Source organism: Perca fluviatilis, chromosome 22 (assembly GCF_010015445.1).
Source record: "Perca fluviatilis chromosome 22, GENO_Pfluv_1.0, whole genome shotgun sequence".
NCBI classification, from domain to species: domain Eukaryota; kingdom Metazoa; phylum Chordata; class Actinopteri; order Perciformes; family Percidae; genus Perca; species Perca fluviatilis.
Window position 1 is genome coordinate 9028072 of NC_053133.1, and position 22251 is coordinate 9050322.

The window sequence follows — 22251 nt, forward strand, 5'->3', positions numbered from 1 at the left end:
CAAACAGCCACATGCAGTGTACAGGGAAGGAGAGTGGGAAGAGCAATGCTAATCAAGCTCTCTGCATGAGCCATTTCCTAGATTTAATAAAGACCCTCTGATTGGAAGATTGGTCTTTTTACATTGTTGTTAGTGGTGCAGTTTGAGATACAATGGGGATGCATGTGATTTTACATGTGACACTTGTAGCCTTGATTGCGAGATCGGGAACCAATAAATGATAAGTGAGGGCTGTTAAAGAACCCAATCCCATATTCAGGTGATATTGTAAACCTGCAGACTTAGAGAGGCTGTGCAAAGGCTAAAAAATCTTGATTCTCAAACCGAAAAAGATCATTACAAAGCTGCATTTTAATTGCAGGTACTACCATGGTTATACATTACCTCTAGTCTCTATAGATGTTTTTTTTTAATCTTTTCTCTAATTAGTTAACTTGCTGCTTTTATTAGTTAAACTCTTTCTTCATTTGAATTAAAGGCATTGTAGGTCAGAGGCCAGTCACTGATGTTGCAGTTCCCTGTAATTGCTGAATGGGTTTCATGAAAGTAACAGATTACAGCCCACTTCCAGCCTGTGTTTGAGTATGCATGTAAATGTATCAGGCATCTTTCATTATATGTGCATGGAAACTTGAGTGTTTACCATAAAAAAGATAGAAGACCACACTGTGACACATGAAAACCCATTATCAGGTACCATAAAGCAAATATCTGTTATTGAAGATACCGTAGAGACATCATGGTGAGGAGAAGGAAATTATAGTGAACGCTGTGAATCATCTTAGCGGTTCATTGCCACTTCATGCTGATTGAAATTCCATAGAATGACTCTCAAGGCCTCATGTTGAGAGCAAGAAAATCCCTTCCTTCCTGACAGATACTGCCGTCATCATCACTTACCAATATATATTCATCTCTGTCCTTATTTGTATAAATATAAAAGAGGTAGGCTTTTATTATATATATCCATGTTATCTTTAGGCCCATGATACCTTGAAATGTGTGTATGGGTGCGACTTCTGGTTACAAATCATTGAATGGCCGAGCTGACTGTTTTTCCATCAGATCATGGCTGATATACATTTTACCAGCCAAAACCATTTTAATGAAATGTACAATATTTTAATTTTCATGAAAATGCACAGATATACTTTTATGGTTTTCTTTTATAAAAAATACAAATTCCACAGATACATCCGTAACAGCAATATTTTACAGGCCCATCTTTAAACGAATGGCTACTATATTTTATAATCAGATAGCTTAACATGGTGGCAAATATGCAGGAAAGGTTACCTTTAAGGTTTCAATACTTTTAAATAGACTTTTAAATAGACACAAATGCAAACACTGTAAGCAATACAGATTTGCAACAAAAACACTGTATCATAGGAAATCACTGCAGACAAAATGTGGACATTCATGCAAAAGCTTTTGACAGTCTTTGGTTGGCAGACCCAACACATAGCAAATAAGGCATAACAGTCTGATCAGCAGCAATGGAAAGGAGTAAAAAATGTAGAACATGGTTTTCAGTAAAGTATCAAGTCATTGGTATCCATGCTCAATTCAGCCAGAGCCACGAATTAGAAAAGTTCTGGTGGCAATTAAAGATACCATAGTCCACTTTTGACAGAAGAAAACAGGGTTAATTAGGAGGTCCTTTTTTATATCACAAACGATGGTGCTTTAGTTTTGGTGGGAAAAGTATCATGTTTAAGAGTCATCATCAGTTTTTATGACATGAAAGAGGGTGACATTAAATATTACCTGGTGTCCGTTATTCCAGGCGTACAGTGCTCTCTCTCTGGCGTTGTAGTCAAGCATGGAGATATGAAAGTACTGGTTGTGGAAAGGAATGTCTATGTACTCGTAACTTGAAGTCTTCGTAGAGTAAGCGTAGTAAACCTTCGCTCCGGACAGGTGAGAGTTAGTGATATAGAGCGTCCCACAGATCATGAATGATTCGCCCGCATTCCTTTTGGAGTATTCAGTGTTCCAAGTCTTCGTGACCTGGAGGGTGTCAGGGTCAATCTGGGAGATGACGACATTTCCAGCATTTTGATTGGTCGCGTACACAGCCCACATTCCCAGTTCGTCAGCCATGATGTCGATGTCGGAGAAACCCCCCCATGTGTATGGGTACATGTTGTGGAAGCCGGCGAACTCCAAAGCTCGCTGGGCCAACACGCTGCCTGTTTCGAAGCTGTACTTGACAATTATGTTGCTCTGGTACTTGTTGTAGTAAAGGGATCCATTGTAGACAATGTGATTGGTTCCCTCCCATTTAAATGGGAGGTTGTAGGTTCGGGAAACCACCCCTGCTACAAAGTCGTCCATCGTCTTGTACTCGCGCACAATCTTGCTGTTAGTGTAACTGTCCATATACCAAACCTACATCAGAGAGGAGGAAGAGAATGGGTAGTGAGAAACTCGATATAGCCTGATACATGTCAACCATCAGATATAAACTTTTTATAACCTCTTTTATAAATGATCATCTTTAAATAATTCATCTGATTCTATTAAAAAAAAAAGTGCAGAAATGCAGTTCAAAAATGAGACGTTCAGAAACATCACTACTCTAGATTAGCTTAAATCAAAACCCATTCCAAGATAACAGTCTTCAGCTGTTGTGATATTCTACCTACTCTAAAAATCACAACACAGATATTGTACTGTACACACTGCATTGTCCTCGGAAAGCACTCCCCTGCTCTCATAACTCACCCTGTTGTTTCTGGTCGATGCTAGAGGATCAGTCATCCATGCCCCAAACCGGGTTCCAGATGTCTTTATTGTAACAGGTCCAGTGATTTTCATTAATTTCCCACATGCTGTTAATAAAGAAAGGCAGCGATAAGATGTGCTGTGGTGCTTTTTGTCTCTAACTAGATTTCTCAAGCCAATTTCATGCCTGTGCCACCAGAGAGTGTGCCCTCGGTGCATACTAAGATAGCACTGGCAGCGAGCTGCTTGAAGCATAATGGTGCAACTGCTGTTTGTATACTACACAGCTTTCTCATGCCTAGCCCATGTTTTTTCCTTGTTTTCATTGCACCTAAATACAATGTAAATACAGACCTCATATATCATTAAAGTCTTTAGTTACGAGCTGCTACAACAACAACAGATTTGGTTTGAGCACAATTAGCAACGGACAGATGTTTACAATCAAATGTAAATGCACCTTTCATGCAAACTCTACATTTGCCATTACCAATCTACAGTATACATAAAAATATAAAATATAAGAGTCAACATATTGCTTTTTCCTAATTTTGTCTTTAATGAGGGTCTTATTCAGCCACTTTAAAGAAAATGATTGTGCGAAAAACAAAGCTGACTAACGAATAGCCTGTAGACTTCCTTGTAGAATTACTGGATGCTGTGGTTGTAGATACCAAGTCCAAAAACAGCCCCCCTTTTCTGGCCTTTATGAGACAATTAGGTACTACAGTATGTCACTTTCAGAAGCCTTCTTTAAAAGATTGTGGAACATTGTATTGTTTGAAGAGCCAAAAGCTGGCAATACACCAAACATTCCACAAGAACAAAAACTAATTGCTTCTTTTCTTCACTGGCATGACATTGAGGTGAAAACACATTGCCATTAAACAGTTTTTTCTTTTAAAGGAAACACATTCTTTGTGTGGAATGTGAGGGTAACACAACAAAGAAAAGCAGCATAACAGCAACTGAAAGTAGACTTCTCAAGGTAACCTGCTGTACATAGGTGCAGTTTAATAAACACAGCTACACTCATTTGTGGTCTTTTACTTCAAAAACACAAGGAAGTCCGGCTACAAAGGTTTATTTCAAGATATACTTTTCTCCTAATATTTATTTTCTTCAGCAGTGGCAAAACAACAGAATACAATGAGCACAAAAAGACACTTGCCATGCAAATACTATTGTAATGCCACTTGTGCTAGTACTATTTATTCACCAGTACCATTGCCAGCACTATCGCTCGTCAGACAATAACAAAACACTTCACACTCGCACATGCAGTGTTCACCACTTACTTAGTTTGCCCATACAGCTGCGGAGCCGGCTGTCCAGTCGCAGGACTCGCTGATAGAGCTCATCGTAGTCAAAGGCCCCAACCTCCTCCTGGATGCCTGTCAGCACTGCTGAGAGGTTCCTGATCTCCTCCTTGAACTGGGAAATGAGCGCAGCATCCATCTTGTACTGCTCCAGTACAGGGATCAACGGCTTCAGCTCGTCCATCTTGTCCTTAAGCTCCTGCAGAAGTGACAGTGACAGCAGCAGAAATGGAAAACAGAGAGAGGTGGTACAATGTGGATAAGTGCGATAGTCAGGGACAAACAAAACTAACGTTTGTTTGTCAGAGGAGTGATCCCTGCTTCAGTACATGGTTAATTATTAGTTATCAAAATAATGCACCCATGCACTGAGTAGACTGAAATGCTGGTAAGTGATTAGGAATTGTACATATGTCCCTTGTTTCTCCAATGCTCCAGGAAAACATGCAGTTGCAAGTGACAGTAAGTCTAGTATTATTAATCATGAGAAAACAGACTGATAGCGTACAGCATGTGCTGTAGGAAACACCCAATGGAACTATAAGCTAACCATGAAGCAATGAACTATCCATTCATTCATTCATTCACCCATCCACCTTTTCAGCTTGTTAAAAATATTTATTTATCCAACCTAAAACATATGACATACAATTTACATATGATATTTAGATTTATTGGTGGCCAGCATTCTTTTTTTAAACCACAACTTTGTTTCAGTACTTGCCATGGTAGTGGTCGTTCCACTCCGTTATTTCTTCAACGCTTTCAGTCTCTCTAGTGTTGCAACTTGCCACACTAGAGCTATTCCTACTCCTATACCAGCTGTCCAGTGCAATCCACACAGGGCAACTGCAGCAGCAAAACAGCCGGTGAAACAACCAAAGACGTAAGCGCTTTGTGAATTAGAGAGCTTCTGAAGTAGAGCATATATTATTTATTTTCAATGACACGCAAAAGGTCTGCACACTGACAAAGACGTTAGGGGGTTAGGTTAGGTGTCATACTATTTCTTGGCCAGGAGCAGTGACTTCCTGAAGTCGCTTTGGACAGAGTCAATCCAGTAGTATCCCCCTGGTTCCAGTCTTTATGCTGAGCTAAGCTAACCAGCTGCCAGCTGTAGTCTTATATTTACCATAAAGACATAAGAGTGGAATTGATCCTCGAAAATGTAATTGTAAATGTTGAACTATTTCTTTAAGCCTAAAACAATAAAGGCTGTACAGTTTCTCATCAATGGAATGTGATGTAATAGAGACTTAATCTGATTTAGGCCAGTCATTCCAGTTTTTTTGTACCTTTGAAATAAAAATGCCAAAAATGTAAGTAATGTATAAAGTATGTATGTATGAAGTTCAATCACGCTTGAAAACATGTTTACGGTGTAAATGGCATTCATGAAATGAAATATAGGAAAAACCAAATAGAAAAGATCTATTGAACATTTGATTAAACCAGGCTGTGATTAAACCAGGCTGTAGAATACCTGGAAGTTTCTGGCTATGATGGATTTCCTGTCATCCTCAATCTGTCTGAACTTGGTCCTCAGGCCCTTCATCTGGTTTTCCATCTTCATGACATATTGGAAATCCCTCTGAGTCCGCAGGTTCAGCACCTCAATGGACTGAGACATGTTCTGCACCTAGAATAAAACAATGATAAATTATCACCTCAAACAGGGTTAGAACTCACAAATTGGACATTTAGCAGTATAGTATAGTATAGTATTGTATAGTATAGTAGTAGTTAGTATATTTAAGTCAGCAAGTGAATTGAGGATCCCTTCCTATTCTTCTTCACTGCAACTAATTGAAAGGCACTTTGATGGTTTTTCCCTGGTGAGCCTGTGTGTGTGTGTGTGTGTGTGTGTGTGTGTGTGTGTGTGTGTGTGTGTGTGTGTGTGTGTGTGTGTGTGTGTGTGTGTGTGTGTGTGTGTGTGTGTGTGAGAATGTGCCTAGCAGTATTAAAATCCACATGATAAACATTGTATATTAGGACAAGTATTACACTCCTCAAAAGAACAATAAAGCTTATAGAAATTTGTTCCTTTATTAAATTCCCATCTTTAACAGTGTGTGTGCATGTATGTGTGCATTCTGCACTGGGGTGGTAAATATCCCATTGTGCTTACCTTCTCTAGTAGCTGGCGGAGCTGTCTGCTCTTGGCATCTCTGGAGCACAGACTCTGTTCCGGTGCCACCACGGTGCAGACACAGCGCCCATCAGCATCCTGGGCCGAGCTGTACACCTGCCAGCCCTCCTTTGGGCCGATAGTCTGCAAGCACAAACAAGTAGATGCATGCACTAAGGGTAGAGCTATATTTTAGATTATGTATTGCACAATCTTTCAGTTCATATTTATGTGACACTGGTTCTCTTTGGAAGCTGTTAAGCTCAAGTAATTCTAAGCTTAGCAACAAAGATATGCTGCTACAGATGCATCCCACTTTAAAATAACCTAAGCAGTCAGTGCTAAGAGTGGTGCGCAGCGTCAAACAATGATTTCAACTTTAATAATATAATAATCATCAGCTCATAAATTGAATGTCTGATTGGTCTCAGGTTGGGTCCATTTTGTTTTAGTGTTTATAATGTTTCAGAAATAAAATATAAATTCATCTGTGATGCATATTCTGAAGCAGCATCCCCAGACTAGTACATCAGGTATTACTTTATTACAAATATTCGGGCATCTGAATTGCTGACAAATTCGCAAGCACATAAATAAATGTAACATGTTGAGGGGGAAACTTAACTTATACATAAAAAAGGCTTTTTTAGGGAGAGGGTAGCATATCAAGCCTTCACTCAGGTCTGAATTATGGACATCAGTTATTGACATTGGACTGCCTCCACCCTGTCTGCCCTTTAGCTTGCATATTTAGAACAGGTGAAAGCTTTTGTACTTAATATTGTAAAAGGGAGCTCAGCATTGCATCTTGTCATTGTCACACCACCCTCCAAACTCTTTATATACAGACAATCACTCCTAATACAGCCTGTGCACACAACATGTAGGGAAATCCAAAGCTTGGCAGGCCTGCTGTGCCTAGTTACGGTTGCTAAGCTAATCACTGTTTGGGGTAAAGGTTTTAGGAAAGGGTTAATTACCCTGTGTGGGGTGCATTATTTTTTTCATAACCGCATGGGTAAGAGTAGAATATTTATAATGTGCCCATTTGTAAGCAGGCAAAATATAAGTTTTATTTTATTTAATATTCTTTGAGTTGAAAGGTTCCATTGGCACTACAGTATCTTTTTCAAACTCTTGCCACTATGTTAGAGCTGTGGGGTTGTCTAAAGATAATGCACAACATCTTGCCATTCAGAATCATTCAGAAAACTAAAGACATGAACTTTAAGTAACTTCAAGTCATTTTTTTCAATTATTCATAGGACTTGTGGCCATGCACTCTCTAGCAGTGGAGAGATCGAGCTGACGCTTCAATCAAGAAAAAACAGACAAACAAGCCTGAAGATGCTTTTGTATTCATATAAATATTTACATACTTTGCCACCAAGGACTCTGCAAGTAAACCTTGTCATCCACTATATATCTGAGTGACATAGCTGAAGAAAAAGAAGGCAAATTTGGTAGAAGAGGGGTTTATGAACAAACAGAAGAGGTGGTTATGTAGGAAAATGATAGCTGAAAAAAAAACAATGAAAAGAGGACAATGCTGACAAAGAACAAGAAAGAGGACTTGACTGTCAATTAGGGGGAAAGAGATAGAGGTATGATGCAGGCAGATATATCTCTACAGAGAAGTACAGGGACAGCAAGCATACCATGATGAGATGAGTTGAGGGATAAACAGAGAGAGAAGTTAAAAAATAGGCAGATAGATGGCATTGTCAGGACAGTCCATCTCACCGGTGCTTACCTACTGATTAAAAATCACTTGCTAATGCATGGCAACTGTATCATACATGAGGAACAACATGGTTTATCCCGTGTGGTTTTATAACATTGTATTTTATTTATGAAACTGTGTTGTTGATGAGGCCAAGCTAATTTTTCAATATTTTCTATCTCTCAAGATCAGACTCAAGGCTACAATGGTTTCACAAAGCTGCGCGCTAAAGTCTAGTCATTAATCATCCTCACAAAAACAGCATCCAGCAGCTCAAAGCTCTGCCCAGCCGCTCAGCAAAGTGTTTCGATCTCTGCACAGGCATCTCTCACACACACACACACACACACACACACACACACACACACACACACACACACACACACACACACACACACACACACACACACACACACACACACACACACACACACACACACAGTTGCCAGGACTGATTCATGTTTCGGCTGTTCTCCTTGATCTCCCAGTCTTTCTTGGCCAGGGATTTACTCATCAATATTAGTCATCAATAATTTTAGAGCGAAGTTGCAAAACAGACAATATGTTGTGCCAGTGTTCAATATTCAACAAGTCAAAACCAGAAATCAACTGCAAAATGTATAACCCCTCCAGGTTATATCACAAAAAGGATCATTAGCCCAATCAGCACTAAGATGCAATAACCCTTTATAAAATCAGTCCAGATTTATTATGTAAATCAATAGTTTACTATGGTCTTAACATATCATGGGTAAACATATCTGGATACTGTATCAACCATAGACATATAGCATAAATGACTAATAAAAACAAAACTAATTAGACAAATGAACACTTGAACAAGCATCAGCATGATCAGACCTACCTAAAATGACAGAAACCATCTTTCCCATGTCCCACCCGCTAACATGGAGGGGGCGGGGTTTATGAACTATACTGCAGCCAGCCACAGGGGGCGATCCAGATGTTTTGGCTTCACTTCTGTGGCGCTGTCAAGCAATCCATCTTTATACACAGCCTATTGTATCAACCTAAGACAGATTGTATGTGCCATTTCTTATATAGCCTCTAAAAATGATTTTACCTGATTCACTCAGAGCACTTTCTTTGGTAAGCTATTTTTTACATCTTAACTTGTCTTTTATCTATTTCTTCATTTGTATCTTTTAACTCATGGGGGTTCTTTTAAACACAAATAACTTTCTTTAGAATGGCATTCTGTGCTCTACATTCTAGAAACAAAGATATAACACAATAGAAACGCCTTACAATATAACAGTATGATACAATGCTAGCACTAAAAATATGGTGTGTAAAATTACCATAGAATTGTCTCTACATCTCTGTAACTCACCATGTCACCCTATAATCTTCAATCAGGTTCAGTTTTGTCACTTTATTAGAAACCTTCATTGTACAATTGTTCATGTTAAAGCATGCACCCAACATCCTACAGGGTTATCTAACATTGGCCTGCTATTTGAAAAACAGGCCTCTATTATTCAAGGATCTAATATAACTTACTGACTCAAAGATTATATGACGGTCCAGAGCCACTTATAATGAATGATCATGAACTATATTACTTTTATTGCTGCACACAAGGTCAGTCTCACTTCTACTCCCCATTAATGTTGGGCTTTTATGAGACGACTTGATTAAACTGTGAATTAGCACTCAAACTTTTCATGCCTCAGTGAATCCAAGAGTGACATTTACAGTACTGCATAATATGACTGTATCTGTCATCTGACCACCAAGGAATATCCAAATGACAGGAAAAGAAATGGAAGTATTTTTTTAACACAATCATTTTTTTTTTAACATAACATGAAATGCTCAATTTATGCATTATTATCTTGTGGCAAGCCACAGGTTTACTGTTTTGTGTTGTGTCTGTTGGGTTTATTGCAGGACTAGTTTGCTGTAAGTGCTGACTTAGCCTATTATTGCTGCCAATTTTATTAGGTGCTATTTAATACCTATATATTAAAGTATAGCCTTTATTGACTAGGGTACTGCTGTAATGTGTTACATTTCATTGTAGTATTCCCAGAAACAAAAGATTAAGCAGGCAACTATTCCTTTCAAAGGTTGACAGCAAGCATTTTTTTCAGTATCAAAATAAATTATATAATTTACAAATTAATATTGGTAGAGTTGCCTGTTTCAGCCAGTTATAGTTGGACTTCCACATTGTCAGTAAGTACTTTTTTTGAAGATATTAAACTAAAATAGTAGACATATGTATGTTACCAATAGTATTGGTTTCAGTTTTGTCAGTAAAGATTTTAAGTGATAAAAACTATTCTATTGTCATTTGTCAATAAATGATGTTTGTAAGTCAGTCACCGCCAATGTCTGTGTTATGTTCATCTGGACAACTTTGATTGCTTACAGCTGGCATGCTGTTCAAAGGTGGACTTGACTTTCAAAATCTTGGATTACTCAGCACAAACATGCAAAGTCAGTGGTGCACCTACAAAGCGTAAACAATCATCTTAATGAATTCTTCCCTGTGGAAGATATGATTCATGCTCTTCACAGCAGACCGGTATCCTGCCAATTACACACCTAATTGAATCCCTTTTCTGTTTGTTGTTCTTTCATCAACATGTATTTTACTTTGGCTGCTTCACACTTAACATTATGTTTGTCCTCATCAACCTTTTTGTGTGATTGAGGGAAAGACGTAGGGGGTTGATGAGGGAGGGAGAGTGAGTAGGTTTATATGGGTAATATGGTTACGACTGAGTTGGTGAATGATGTCAGGGAGAGCTAGCCGCTGTCATCAAATCTGAATCACTTCCTTTGCCCTCACCCGTGACCTGGAGCAATTTACGATTACAGTTTTGAAAACATGGGTGATGGAGCTGGAATATTAGGTCGCGTTTGCTTCCTGCTTTACTTTTCATGCACATTTTTCAGATCCAATTAAACCTTGTTTGGCCTCGGTCCTCTTGTCCTCTTGTCCTTTTGCCCTTTTGCCGTTTTGCCTTGCATTCTTTTTCTGTCAATGTCTGTCAATGTACCAATTGTAGATACAATAGAAAGGTTTGGATTTAAAATGACTTGCTTTATATACTTTAATATATTTTCCACACCAGTAATTCTTACTACAGTTAAGTAACATTCCTGTAAACTCACTGCACTTATAATTTGATAGAAGATATTTTGCTGCTCTTTGCACCCCTGCAAGGAAACCTAGTTGGAGTCAGGAACGATTCTGTTTACTGCTAAGTGGATCTGTTTTAGCCACTGCCAAGATTCACAACAAGTCCATATACTGTAGCTGACTGTGCACCGTAAACGAATCTCCACCCTGCTGAGTATAGCCCTCATCTCTTTTTCTTTTGCCAGTCTCATGATGGCTGATTGCATTTCCTATATGAGTCTGGCAATGTGAAGGACTCCCCAGAGGGACTCCACAGGTGAGAAGCGGGCAAGCAAAAAATTAAAAGATTGTCAGTAGCAGTGGCAGAAATCAATCTGTTATAAATACAGTCTAGATAAATAGCATGAGAGGTATCCAACTATCTCAACAGCATCAGCTAGAGCTGCAGAGAGGCAACCTATGGACACAAATAAACTAATGGTAAGTAGCCATTATCATTGTTTTTTCGCTGGTGTGTAACATATAGAACTGGAAGCTTACTCTCAGCTGGCAATTCCTCAAGTGGCACCTTTCTTCCCACAGTTCTCAGACATAGTAACTGGAAGATGGAGGTATACAGTGATAGATTGGAAATACCTCTCACAAGTCACACATGCCTTACAACTTTACTCTTTATCACTATTGGTTTATCTGCGTGCATTACAATGCAGAACATCAGAATTGTCAGTTAAGTCCTTTTCACGGCACTGAGTGCAGTTACCAGACAGGCTTAACAAATAGGAATTCTGTCCTGTATCTAGTTTGCTTTGCATCAACCAGTTTTAAAACCTGGATTAAAACTTTAAAATGACCATTGTGTGAAACTTAAAAACAAATCCCTTTTAACAAATACATTTAGAAACCAATCCAGGTGCCAGTGATGCCAATAAAGCTAAATCCCATATCACGGTATTGCTGCTGTCCTGCCTGCCACAAGACAGAGACCTAAACAGATGCTATCTATCCAGTCATCTATCATCCTGTCCAAACAAAAAGCCACCAGCGTATTGGAGTCAAGTGAAGTGGAATGCGCATGTCAGTACTGTAACTGATGATCATATTGCTTAAATGAGTTAACATTTTAGCTCTAATGGCAGGGGAAGATGAACTTGCATGTGCAGCCAGCTCTGTAACCAGACTGATGCAGACATCTGAGACAGCTATGACAAATGGTAACGCCCCTAAACACAGTAGCAACAGCAGTCCTGGCAACTATAATCCTGAGACCAGAAAAGGTTCCAGTAAGATACTGACAAAGAGATGATGCATACTATGCAGGGAAAGAGGGAGGGGGGGGGGAAGACACGGCAAAAGAAAAGGCCATCTTTTCTCTGAGATGTGACTGTGAATAAAGGCTTTCAGGGAGATTAATTTCCTAGAGGCGTGCCACCTTCTTGGCCACTTTGACCCCAGCGAATAGAAGATTGAATAGATTATTGCTGCAGGAGCTCGGCACATTCTGCCCTAGACAGTCTCTGAATGAGCTACAGCATTATCTTGTTCACACCCTCGTGCTTCTTCTCTAGGGTGTGCTTCAGTGAGTCTTCCTGCTGACGACATGTCAGTCATACGCACCATGGAGGATGATAATGAAACAGTCATAAAACATTATCGGTGGAGTAAAGCCAGTGGATATCTCCAGGCCACACTGAATGACACATGCATACACAAGCGGAATACTAAGCAGCTGTGGCAGTGCCCTAACATAAAGTTATATATAACATGCTAAAATAAAGTCAGGTTGAGGATGCCTCAAACTACGATGGGCAGTAAATAGGGTAAATTAATGTAGGATTGGTAAGATAAGACTGGTGTATTTGGTACCATTTTAAGCACCCTCATTTTAAGCATTACTCTTTTGGAATACCCGAGGAGGCCCTGTAATTGGAATTTTTACTCATTACGTTGGCAATTCTAGTGGAGCAGTCTGTCGGGATAAGAACTTTTCTTAAATTGATGCCCAAATCCAATCTGTGTCATCAACACGCATATGTCTTGGCAGCTTCTCACAGTAAGTGTTTGCAAAGTAAGAGTATGCTCATTAGTACAGTACTGCATAACAAACTCAGTTTTCGAATCTTGGAAAAGGACATTCCTGCCATGTTAATGCCACAGAATCTGCAGACTTTTAAAAACATTTCCAACAAAGTTAGTTCACCTGATTATTTCTTGCTCTTTAGCAACCTTTGAATTTTCTCCTTCTAATTATGCTCTAATTATGTTCAGTATGTTGGGATGTTGAAGCTGTGGCAAAAGACTCCACTTCGGCCTTCATTCTGATGTAGAAGCAGAAGAACAGTGTGCTAAAAAAGCAAGATTATGCATCACTTAAGGATGTATGTGTATATCAGAAGAGCAATATGCAATAATTGCAATAATATGATCTAGTCAGTTAAAACTTATACCACCAGAATACTGTTTTAAACCATTGCATTAGTATGTTCACTGCATTCCACGAGGTTCTTTGAAGTTTTTGCAATTTATTTGCTGTAACTACTTCCCTTAAATTACTTCCTATATGTTTTACTTCAGTTCGCAATTTTCTGTTTCTTAGAAAGCCTTCCAGCAACTTCAAAAGAATGTCCCAAACGTGTTGCTTTAAATAAAAGCAGGCTATATGGACATGTAGGGCCTACTGTTAATTCACAGTTGTTAGCTGGCTAACTAGTTTGTAGACTTTACTGTTATAAAAGGCTACTGCTGATGAAGAAATTGGTCACATTTCCTTTGTACATTGGAGTTATGAATTGAGTGCTGAACATCTGTCCAAAATTCTGCTTCTTTAAATTTTGAAGAACAGATGAAAGCTGATGTTTACAGTTAACATTTTAGACTGCCATTGACCTCGATTGTACAGCAGCTGCTCTGGAATTCTACAATTGGCCATTCGTTCACTAAACCCCTCCCCCGAACAGTGACTGTCCAATTACGGCTTAGAAATAGTAACTAAGCACAGCAGGTTTGTCAAGCTTTGCACTTCTCCACATGTTGAAGCGGTGTGCACAGGGCTGTAGCAAGAGTGATATCTGACATTTTAAAAGTGTGCAGAGGTTTTATTCTTGCCTTATGAAAGCCAAAGATAGAAGAGTGAAGTGGAAAGATAGAATTAAAATGATGTCTTTATCTGCTCCAACATAAGCTGCAATTGTTAGAATGCCTGGCCTAATATCTACATAACTTAGTGTGCCAATTAGCACATCATGTCAGCTAAACAGCCAAACAGGGAAACAACAGTCTGATCTTACATTATGTGCAGTTGGCCAGTCATACATGTTTGGGTGCTATGGTATGACTTTATGTTTTATGTAACCTTCATCAAACTCAAACTATCTCAGACTATCTACCTCTCTGTTTAAAGCTACTTAATAAGTTATGTTACATTTTATCTTCGCTAGTAAGAAATTAACAAGCATAGCCCATAATCATCTCTCTGGTTAATTGAGTACAGTATAAATTTCTTGAGACCACAAATGTCTTCCATTCCTTTCAAGTCCAGCCTTTCAGCTCTCATCCAGTGATATGCATGACTGTAATTATAGCAATCGTAAGGGCAATAGAAGGCGAGGTTGGTAACTACGCCCTCGGTAGTTTCAACATCATGTCTTAACTCCTGTAATTATGGCTTAGACTAATATTAACTGAGATGCATTCACCCATAAGGAGTGAAAATGTGCTCAAAACCAGGGAAAGTCACTTTAAAAGGCGTATAATCATCAAATATAAAAAATAAAGCGATTTTAAGCATTTCCTAATTATACATATGAATGACATTGATGGATCTCTTTTTTGAATGAACAGGACAAGAAGGCAGAAAAGGGCAAAACGGCACAATCCAAGAACAGAAAATTGTTCCGAGGTAACTGCTGCTTTTCTGTCACTGTCAGTACTTAAACACCTTATTACTAATCAACAGTATGAATTCACTTGCCTGACAAACATAAGCTCGATTGAGTTATTCAAGTGACAGAAAACCCATTACAACCTCACACAGACACAGTCTACCATCTCTCCAAGTCCGAGCGCCATATATTTAACCCGCTGCTGGCATAAACGATTCACATCCATCATCAGTGGACTTTCTTTATTTCCAGTCCATCAGCTCTGACAACCCCCTCCCTGCTTCCAAAATGAAACATGCAGCGTCACAACTAATGACTTTGCTGGCAGTCTTGTGGCAAGCTGTTTGCTTTGTTTGTGTTGACATATATACATATTTGGGGGGGGCATCTTTAATTTGGCCCCCCAGGGGAAACGGTGATATGAAATATGAAATGCTTGTGTGCATGTGTAGGTGTGTTCCCACAGCATCTCTCATCTGTTAATATGGCATCTGTGCTAGACAAATTCTACCGAGTCTGAGTATATTATCCACATAAATGCTAATGCAAGCTGAAAAGAGATTTCAAACTAACAGAAACAGCATCAGCTCCTTCAGTGCCTTTATATGTTTCATATGATAAACGATCAACAGGATGAGTGGAAGTAACATTTTCTCTGCAGGACTTCCCCAACCTTTGCAGCTGTGATCACATTTCAGATCATATTTTGATCACACATGATCAAAACCTTACAACAGAAGCTGAGGCTGAAAACTGTAACTCGATAAATTGGCAAATCTGGCATTGTGGATTAGACCTTGTGTGTGAGTGTGACTGCATGTGGGTGTGTATATAGTATGTTTGCTTGCCACCTACTCACAGTGGCTAACACAAAGGGCGCGCGCCTACACAAAGCTCCATCCCAACGGTGTTAACTAAATTCCCAAGAGAAACTGCTCCTTAACATCCACATTATTCACAGTTACTTTAGTTTTGTTCAATGCAGCCATGCACATCATTTGTTTTTTTAACCACAAAGGTGCAAACATATTAAGACAAATTAAGGATTTCTAGGCACATGTTTGCTGTTACTTACCAGATTACTTCATATCCAAGGGAACAGCATAGCACTATTAAAGGGGAACTTTAATATATACAGTGCCTTGCGAAAGTATTCGGCCCCCTTCAACTTTTCGACCTTTTGCCACATTTCAGGCCTCAAACATAAAGATATAAAACTGTAATTTTTTGTGAAGAATCAACAACAAGTGGGACACAATCATGAAGTGGAACGAAATTTATTGGATATTTCAAACCTTTTAAACAAATAAAAAACTGAAATATTGGGCGTGCAAAATTATTCAGCCCCCTTAAGTTAATACTTTGTAGCGCCACCTTTGCTGCGATTACAGCTGTAAGTCGCTTGGGGTATGTCTCTATCAGTTTTGCACATCGAGAGACTGACATTTTTGCCCATTCCTCCTTGCAAAACAGCTCGAGCTCAGTGAGGTTGGATGGAGAGCGTTTGTGAACAGCAGTTTTCAGTTCTTTCCACAGATTCTCGATTGGATTCAGGTCTGGACTTTGACTTGGCCATTCTAACACCTGGATATGTTTATTTGTGAACCAGTCCATTGTAGATTTTGCTTTATGTTTTGGATCATTGTCTTGTTGGAAGACAAATCTCCGTCCCAGTCTCAGGTCTTTTGCAGACTCCATCAGGTTTTCTTCCAGAATGGTCCTGTATTTGGCTCCATCCATCTTCCCATCAATTTTAACCATCTTCCCTGTCCCTGCTGAAGAAAAGCAGGCCCAAACCATGATGCTGCCACCACCATGTTTGACAGTGGGGATGGTGTGTTCAGGGTGATGAGCTGTGTTGCTTTTACGCCAAACATAACGTTTTGCATTGTTGCCAAAAAGTTTGATTTTGGTTTCATCTGACCACAGCACATTCTTCCACATGTTTGGTGTGTGTCTCCCAGGTGGCTTTTGGCAAACTTTAAACGACACTTTTTATGGATATCTTTAAGAAATGGCTTTCTTCTTGCCACTCTTCCATAAAAGGCCAGATTTGTGCAGTATATGACTGATTGTTGTCCTATGGACAGAGTCTCCCACCTCAGCTGTAGATCTCTGCAGTTCATCCAGAGTGATCATGGGCCTCTTGGCTGCATCTCTGATCAGTCTTCTCATTGTATGAGCTGAAAGTTTAGAGGGACGGCCGGGTCTTCGTAGATTTGTAGTGGTCTGATACTCCTTCCATTTCAATATTATCGCTTGCACAGTGCTCCTTGGGATGTTTAAAGCTTGGGAAATCTTTTTGTATCCAAATCCGGCTTTAAACTTCTCCACAACAGTATCTCGGACCTGCCTGGTGTGTTCCTTGTTCTTCATGATGCTCTCTGCGCTTTACACGGACCTCTGAGACTATCACAGAACAGATGCATTTATACGGAGACTTGATTACACACAGCTGGATTCTATTTATCATCATTAGTCATTTAGGTCAACATTGGATCATTCAGAGATCCTCACTGAACTTCTGGAGAGAGTTTGCTGCACTGAAAGTAAAGGGGCTGAATAATTTTGCACGCCCACTTTTTCAGTTTTTTATTTGTTAAAAAGGTTTGAAATAGCCAATGAATTTCGTTCCACTTCATAATTGGGACCCACTTGTTGTTGATTCTTCACAAAAAATTACAGTTTTATATCTTTATGTTTGAGGCCTGAAATGTGGCAAAAGGTCGAAACGTTCAAGGGGGCCGAATACTTTCGCAAGGCACTGTATTTCAACTTGGACCCTATTTTCCCATGTTTTAGTGTCTAAAGGACTAATTGGGACAAACATTTTTTAAATTGGTCCAGTATTGAGTGAGAGCCCTACAGGCCGACAGCCATGAAAAAGGCAGCAACAAAATCCTATGGGGCAATTAACACCACCAATATACACCATCTACTAAAAGTGCTTGTTTTTTCCACTGACAGGCTTAAATTGTTATTATATGTGTCTACATAATGGAAAGAAACCTTCAGAGAAATAAAACATCTTTCTTTACTTTTTGCTTGATCTGGTCTGTTTCTAACCAAGTCTCGCTTACAGAGAATGTTTCGCTCTGAAATTTCACAGTGGTGACTTGACTCGACACAATAAAACTCTTCCTGGAACTCCTCTCTCCAGCTCTCACTCCGCTGTCTTAGGGCATCAAGTCACCTCTCGCGAGATTTCCGAACTAGCCTTCTTAGTGAGCGAGACACAATAACAAACTGACAAAGTAAAGAAAAACGTTGTATTTCTCTGTAGGGTCCTTTCTATAAAGTTGTCAGACACTTGTAATAATAATCTGAGCCTTTTAGTGGCAAAAAAGCACTTTTATCAAACATACATTGACGGTTGGTAATAGCCCCGAAGGAATACATTGCAGCCCTTTTCTTGGATGCAGGTTTTCGGGCTCTCGCTCAAGTCTTAAAAAAAGTTCTCAAAAGTGGTTGTCCCCATTAGTCCCTTTGAAACATGAGAAAATAGGGTCCGGGTTGAAAAAATACCAAAGTTCCCATTTAGGCACAAAAGCCATGTCCTGCCAACGAATTGGTAGTTTTAGCATAGCTGAAATACATTAAGTCTCTCAATGTACTGCTTCATTTCATCTTCCCAAAACATATTGAGTTGCAAATGTCATGGTCGTGATGGCTAAAAACTGAAACTGAATTTATGTCAATGTAAGTAGAATGATCATACTCATCTGGAGATACTGTGCTGTGGTACTACAGGGACTGTGATACTGCAGGTACTGGAGGTACTGTGGTACTGGAGGTACGTGATACTGGAGATACTGTGATACTGTAGGTACTATGATACTGGAGGTACTGTGATACTGTAGGTACTGTGATACTTGAGGTACCAGAGCAACTGGAGGTACTGAGATACTGTAGGTACTGTGATACTTGAGGTACCAGAGCAACTGGAGGTACTGAGATACTGGAGGTACTGTGATACTGGAGGTACTGTGGTGCTGGAGGTACTGGAGGTACTGTGAAACTGGAGGTACTGTGATACTGTGATACTGGAGGTACTGTGGTACAAAAGAGTCGTAGCCTGTTTAAGACTGGCATTACCAGATCATAAAATAGAATTATATTGAAAGACTGAAAAAAAAAAAAAAAAAAAAAAAAAGAACTTGAATTATAACTTACAGAAAATCAATGTGATTTAACCTACCTCTCAAAATTGATTTTTAGCCGTTAGCTGTGACGACTTAAAGGGACACTATGTCTATTGAATCTTAAGTGAGCAACTGAATTCTGGCACCAGTCTTACGTCAGACTCCTGGAGTCTATTAAATCTCTTTTTCTCCTCCAATCAATATGTCCTCCAGGTGCAGAATATAATGTGTAATCATAAAAACACATATTCCTGTCATCATTTCGATCATGATGAGAGTAACACAGTGCTGTTAGCAGTCACTGTGTAATTACCCGGCTGGTACGGACCATAAGGGAAAACTAAACTATGCAAATATTTCATTTTCTCACAAAGGCTCCTTGGGGATCTGTTGTGTACACTGCAGAGGTAATATCACTCATGCCACACCCCGATAAAGGGGAGTCCATACCATCAGCCCTAGTGTTAGCAAGTTTATCTAGAATAGATCTGGCTTCTAGGTTATTTTCAAGTTGCTGAAACTTAACCTGTGGGAAAAACAAACAAAAGGCAGCACTAACACAAACTGAAATGCCAAGAGGTAGAGGCTGCCACCCCTTACTAAAATGAACAAAGCCGTCTGTATAAGGTCTGACAGCCTGTGAGTGACAGCTTAATAATTTCCAGCTTACTGGTATACTATAAAAGGTTTGGCTTTCCAGATCACTTTTAAACACTGAAGCAGAAAGGCCTTTGGGGCTGTGCTAGCCATTTGCATGCAGCTCCTGCTCCAGCAATATCTCATATTCCTCAATGGCAACGGTGTATTCATTGATTCAATCACAAACAGATGAAAGATAGAAACAGAACAGAATGATAATCTTTTGAAGTTCCATATTTCTAAAATGTAAAGGGAATAACACAGAGTAGATACCCAGAGCTCTCTTAACGCAATAACCGAAACCTGAAGACCAGAGATGCATTAGGGCTGCCATGATCATTTTCATTGCTGGTTATTGCTTAACCTACAAGGTGTTAGGAATAACTACACTGAAGGCGTTGAATTGCTAAAAAAAAAAAAAAAAAAGGCTTTTGAAATCATATGAAACTAAATTAGCAGCAAGTCCTTACTTTGATATTTCTAGTTGATAAATGACGTTAAACTGATTAACAATCGATTAATTTTCTATCTATGGACTAATTGATGAATCCCCTAATTGTTTCAGGACTACGATAAAGGATCTTAATCCTGCAGTATCTGCCCTTGGGTGTTAGCTTTATTCTGCTCTGCTCAAAAAGGTTTAGACAACTGCATATATGAAACGATGGATATCGTTTTGTTTTTTTTCCTCTTCTGTGGGTTGCTGCATAGCCAGAGAGCTTGTGTAGTGAAGCTTCAGCACCAGAGTGTACAGCTCCACACCCACATCACCAGAAGACCCTGAGCAACAAATTGATTCCTCCATTAATCATAAGGGACTTTGAGCAGAGTTGTCAGCTTTAGTCACAGTTATTCCATTCTTCCCTCAGTACAAATCACTGCCTGTGCGACTCCATTTCCCTCAAATTTGGTTTGAGCCTTGTTGAGCACAAAGACAAACCAAATACTGACAGAAACAGCAAGACAGTATTCAATTAAGACAGAAGAGAGACAGCCCCTGGTGCCACTGGGACATAACCATGCTCCTGCTGAACTATTAGTTATATAGGGCACAAATGGAAGAGTCTTTGGGTCTTATAGCCTACCGTAAGCATCGCTATATATTAAAACAATCAATAACTTATGCTGACATGATTGTCTCACCTAATGCACTTGCTCTCACAATTGCATCACAACTCATGTATCTTACAAACAAAAGAAGATCCACAAGTGGGCAAGGTGGGTGAATAATAAAAGGTGATTAGTCACTAATGGAATTTTGTTTTTCAGCATAAACACGGTATTTTTTGGTTCAATTCAATTAAGGCAATGCTATTCAGAGAAATTGTGGTTCAATGTTCTGCTTATTGTTTGACTAATGTAGTAGGTTACTGTCACGCAAAACTGCATTGAAAAAGGTGGCAGTTTTATTATTTTGTTGCTGATAAAAAAAAAAACATTTTCCCGATAATACAGCACTCAAATAGGCTATCTACACGAACAAATAAGGTCTATTTGTAAATTCGTCATACACGTAATCTACCAACTAGCACGGCATTTTCAAAAAGTCCGAGGTTTTAGAATTGATTCATTCTACCTACTTGTTTTAGCCCACCTTTGTGGAGAAGCGCTGCAGGCATAGCCTTCTGATTATTCATAGTTTTAAATTATTATTATGGAAATAAGTGCAGATAGGTGAATTAAACCTATACCGAAGTGTAGTGCATGTTATGGATTTATGAAGCTCCTTAAATCTTGTCTAACCAGGTTTATATTGCTGTCGGTAAATTTGGCAACATTAAATTGTAGCACTTTTGAGTGAAGTTTGGTATGCCAGCCTCCATGAAAGGAGCTGTCACGTATCGGTTTACTGTAAAGAACCTACAATGCGATCAAACCCGAGTATAATATAGTCATTAATAGTAAGCATCAATTGATTATAGCAACGCTCTGATAGGAAACAAGTGGCAGTTATTATGAAATAAGAAACTCACCATAGAGGGGTATAATCCGAAGATGGTGAGGGAGAGGACGGGGTACAGGACGCTCAACAGGACCCGCATGGTTACGGGCTCCGGGCAGCCACTTTTCTCCAAGGTGCAGTCCTTTAACATAGAGCTCCTGTCCTCTTGTTCACTCACCGCGTCTCTACTGTTGAAACACGGAGAGAGCGCTCCGACGGCGGAACAGGGACCTCGCGGTTACCGGCATTACACCCACAGCTCCCCGGTGCTCCGACTGAAGGCAGTGCCGAGAAAAAAAGTTTTGAGCGAGGGGGAAATATTCAAATATTTCAGTTCCAGCAGACTGCAGGGGAGGCGCACCAAGGTGTGACATCACTTGATGGGGTTAGGATCTATCTATCTATCTATCTATCTATCTATCTATCTATCACCATGCCATGTACCCTATGTATCAGGTTATCAGGATTTTTATGACCTTCGTATTCACCTCCAGATTGTATCCATGTGTAAGGGGAAAAGAAGAAACAAAAAATGCTTTGCTATTGTTTATTTTAGTGCACATACCTCTTACTGTCCCTGTGCACTCGAGATTCTGACAACAACTATAGCGTGGGTGTGTGTGGGTGTGTGTGTC

General features: G+C 39.5%; 1 protein-coding gene across 2 annotated transcripts in view; it reads right to left on the reverse strand.

Annotated features, from left to right (window-relative positions):
* Window positions 1-1051: 1051 nt before the first annotated feature.
* Window positions 1052-22251, reverse strand: part of olfm3a (olfactomedin 3a) — a 53986-nt gene continuing 32786 nt past the window's right edge. The window contains exons 2-7 of one of the 2 annotated variants that reach the window (XM_039789421.1): window positions 21648-21891; window positions 6178-6321; window positions 5533-5688; window positions 4029-4248; window positions 2731-2837; window positions 1052-2394 (exon numbers count right to left, since the gene is read on the reverse strand). In XM_039789421.1, the coding sequence (XP_039645355.1) occupies window positions 1717-2394; window positions 2731-2837; window positions 4029-4248; window positions 5533-5688; window positions 6178-6321; window positions 21648-21767 (1425 nt within the window). In that variant the 5' untranslated portion in view covers window positions 21768-21891 and the 3' untranslated portion in view covers window positions 1052-1716. The remainder of the gene's footprint in view (window positions 2395-2730; window positions 2838-4028; window positions 4249-5532; window positions 5689-6177; window positions 6322-21647; window positions 21892-22251) is intronic. The other variant, XM_039789422.1, reaches the window with a different exon arrangement.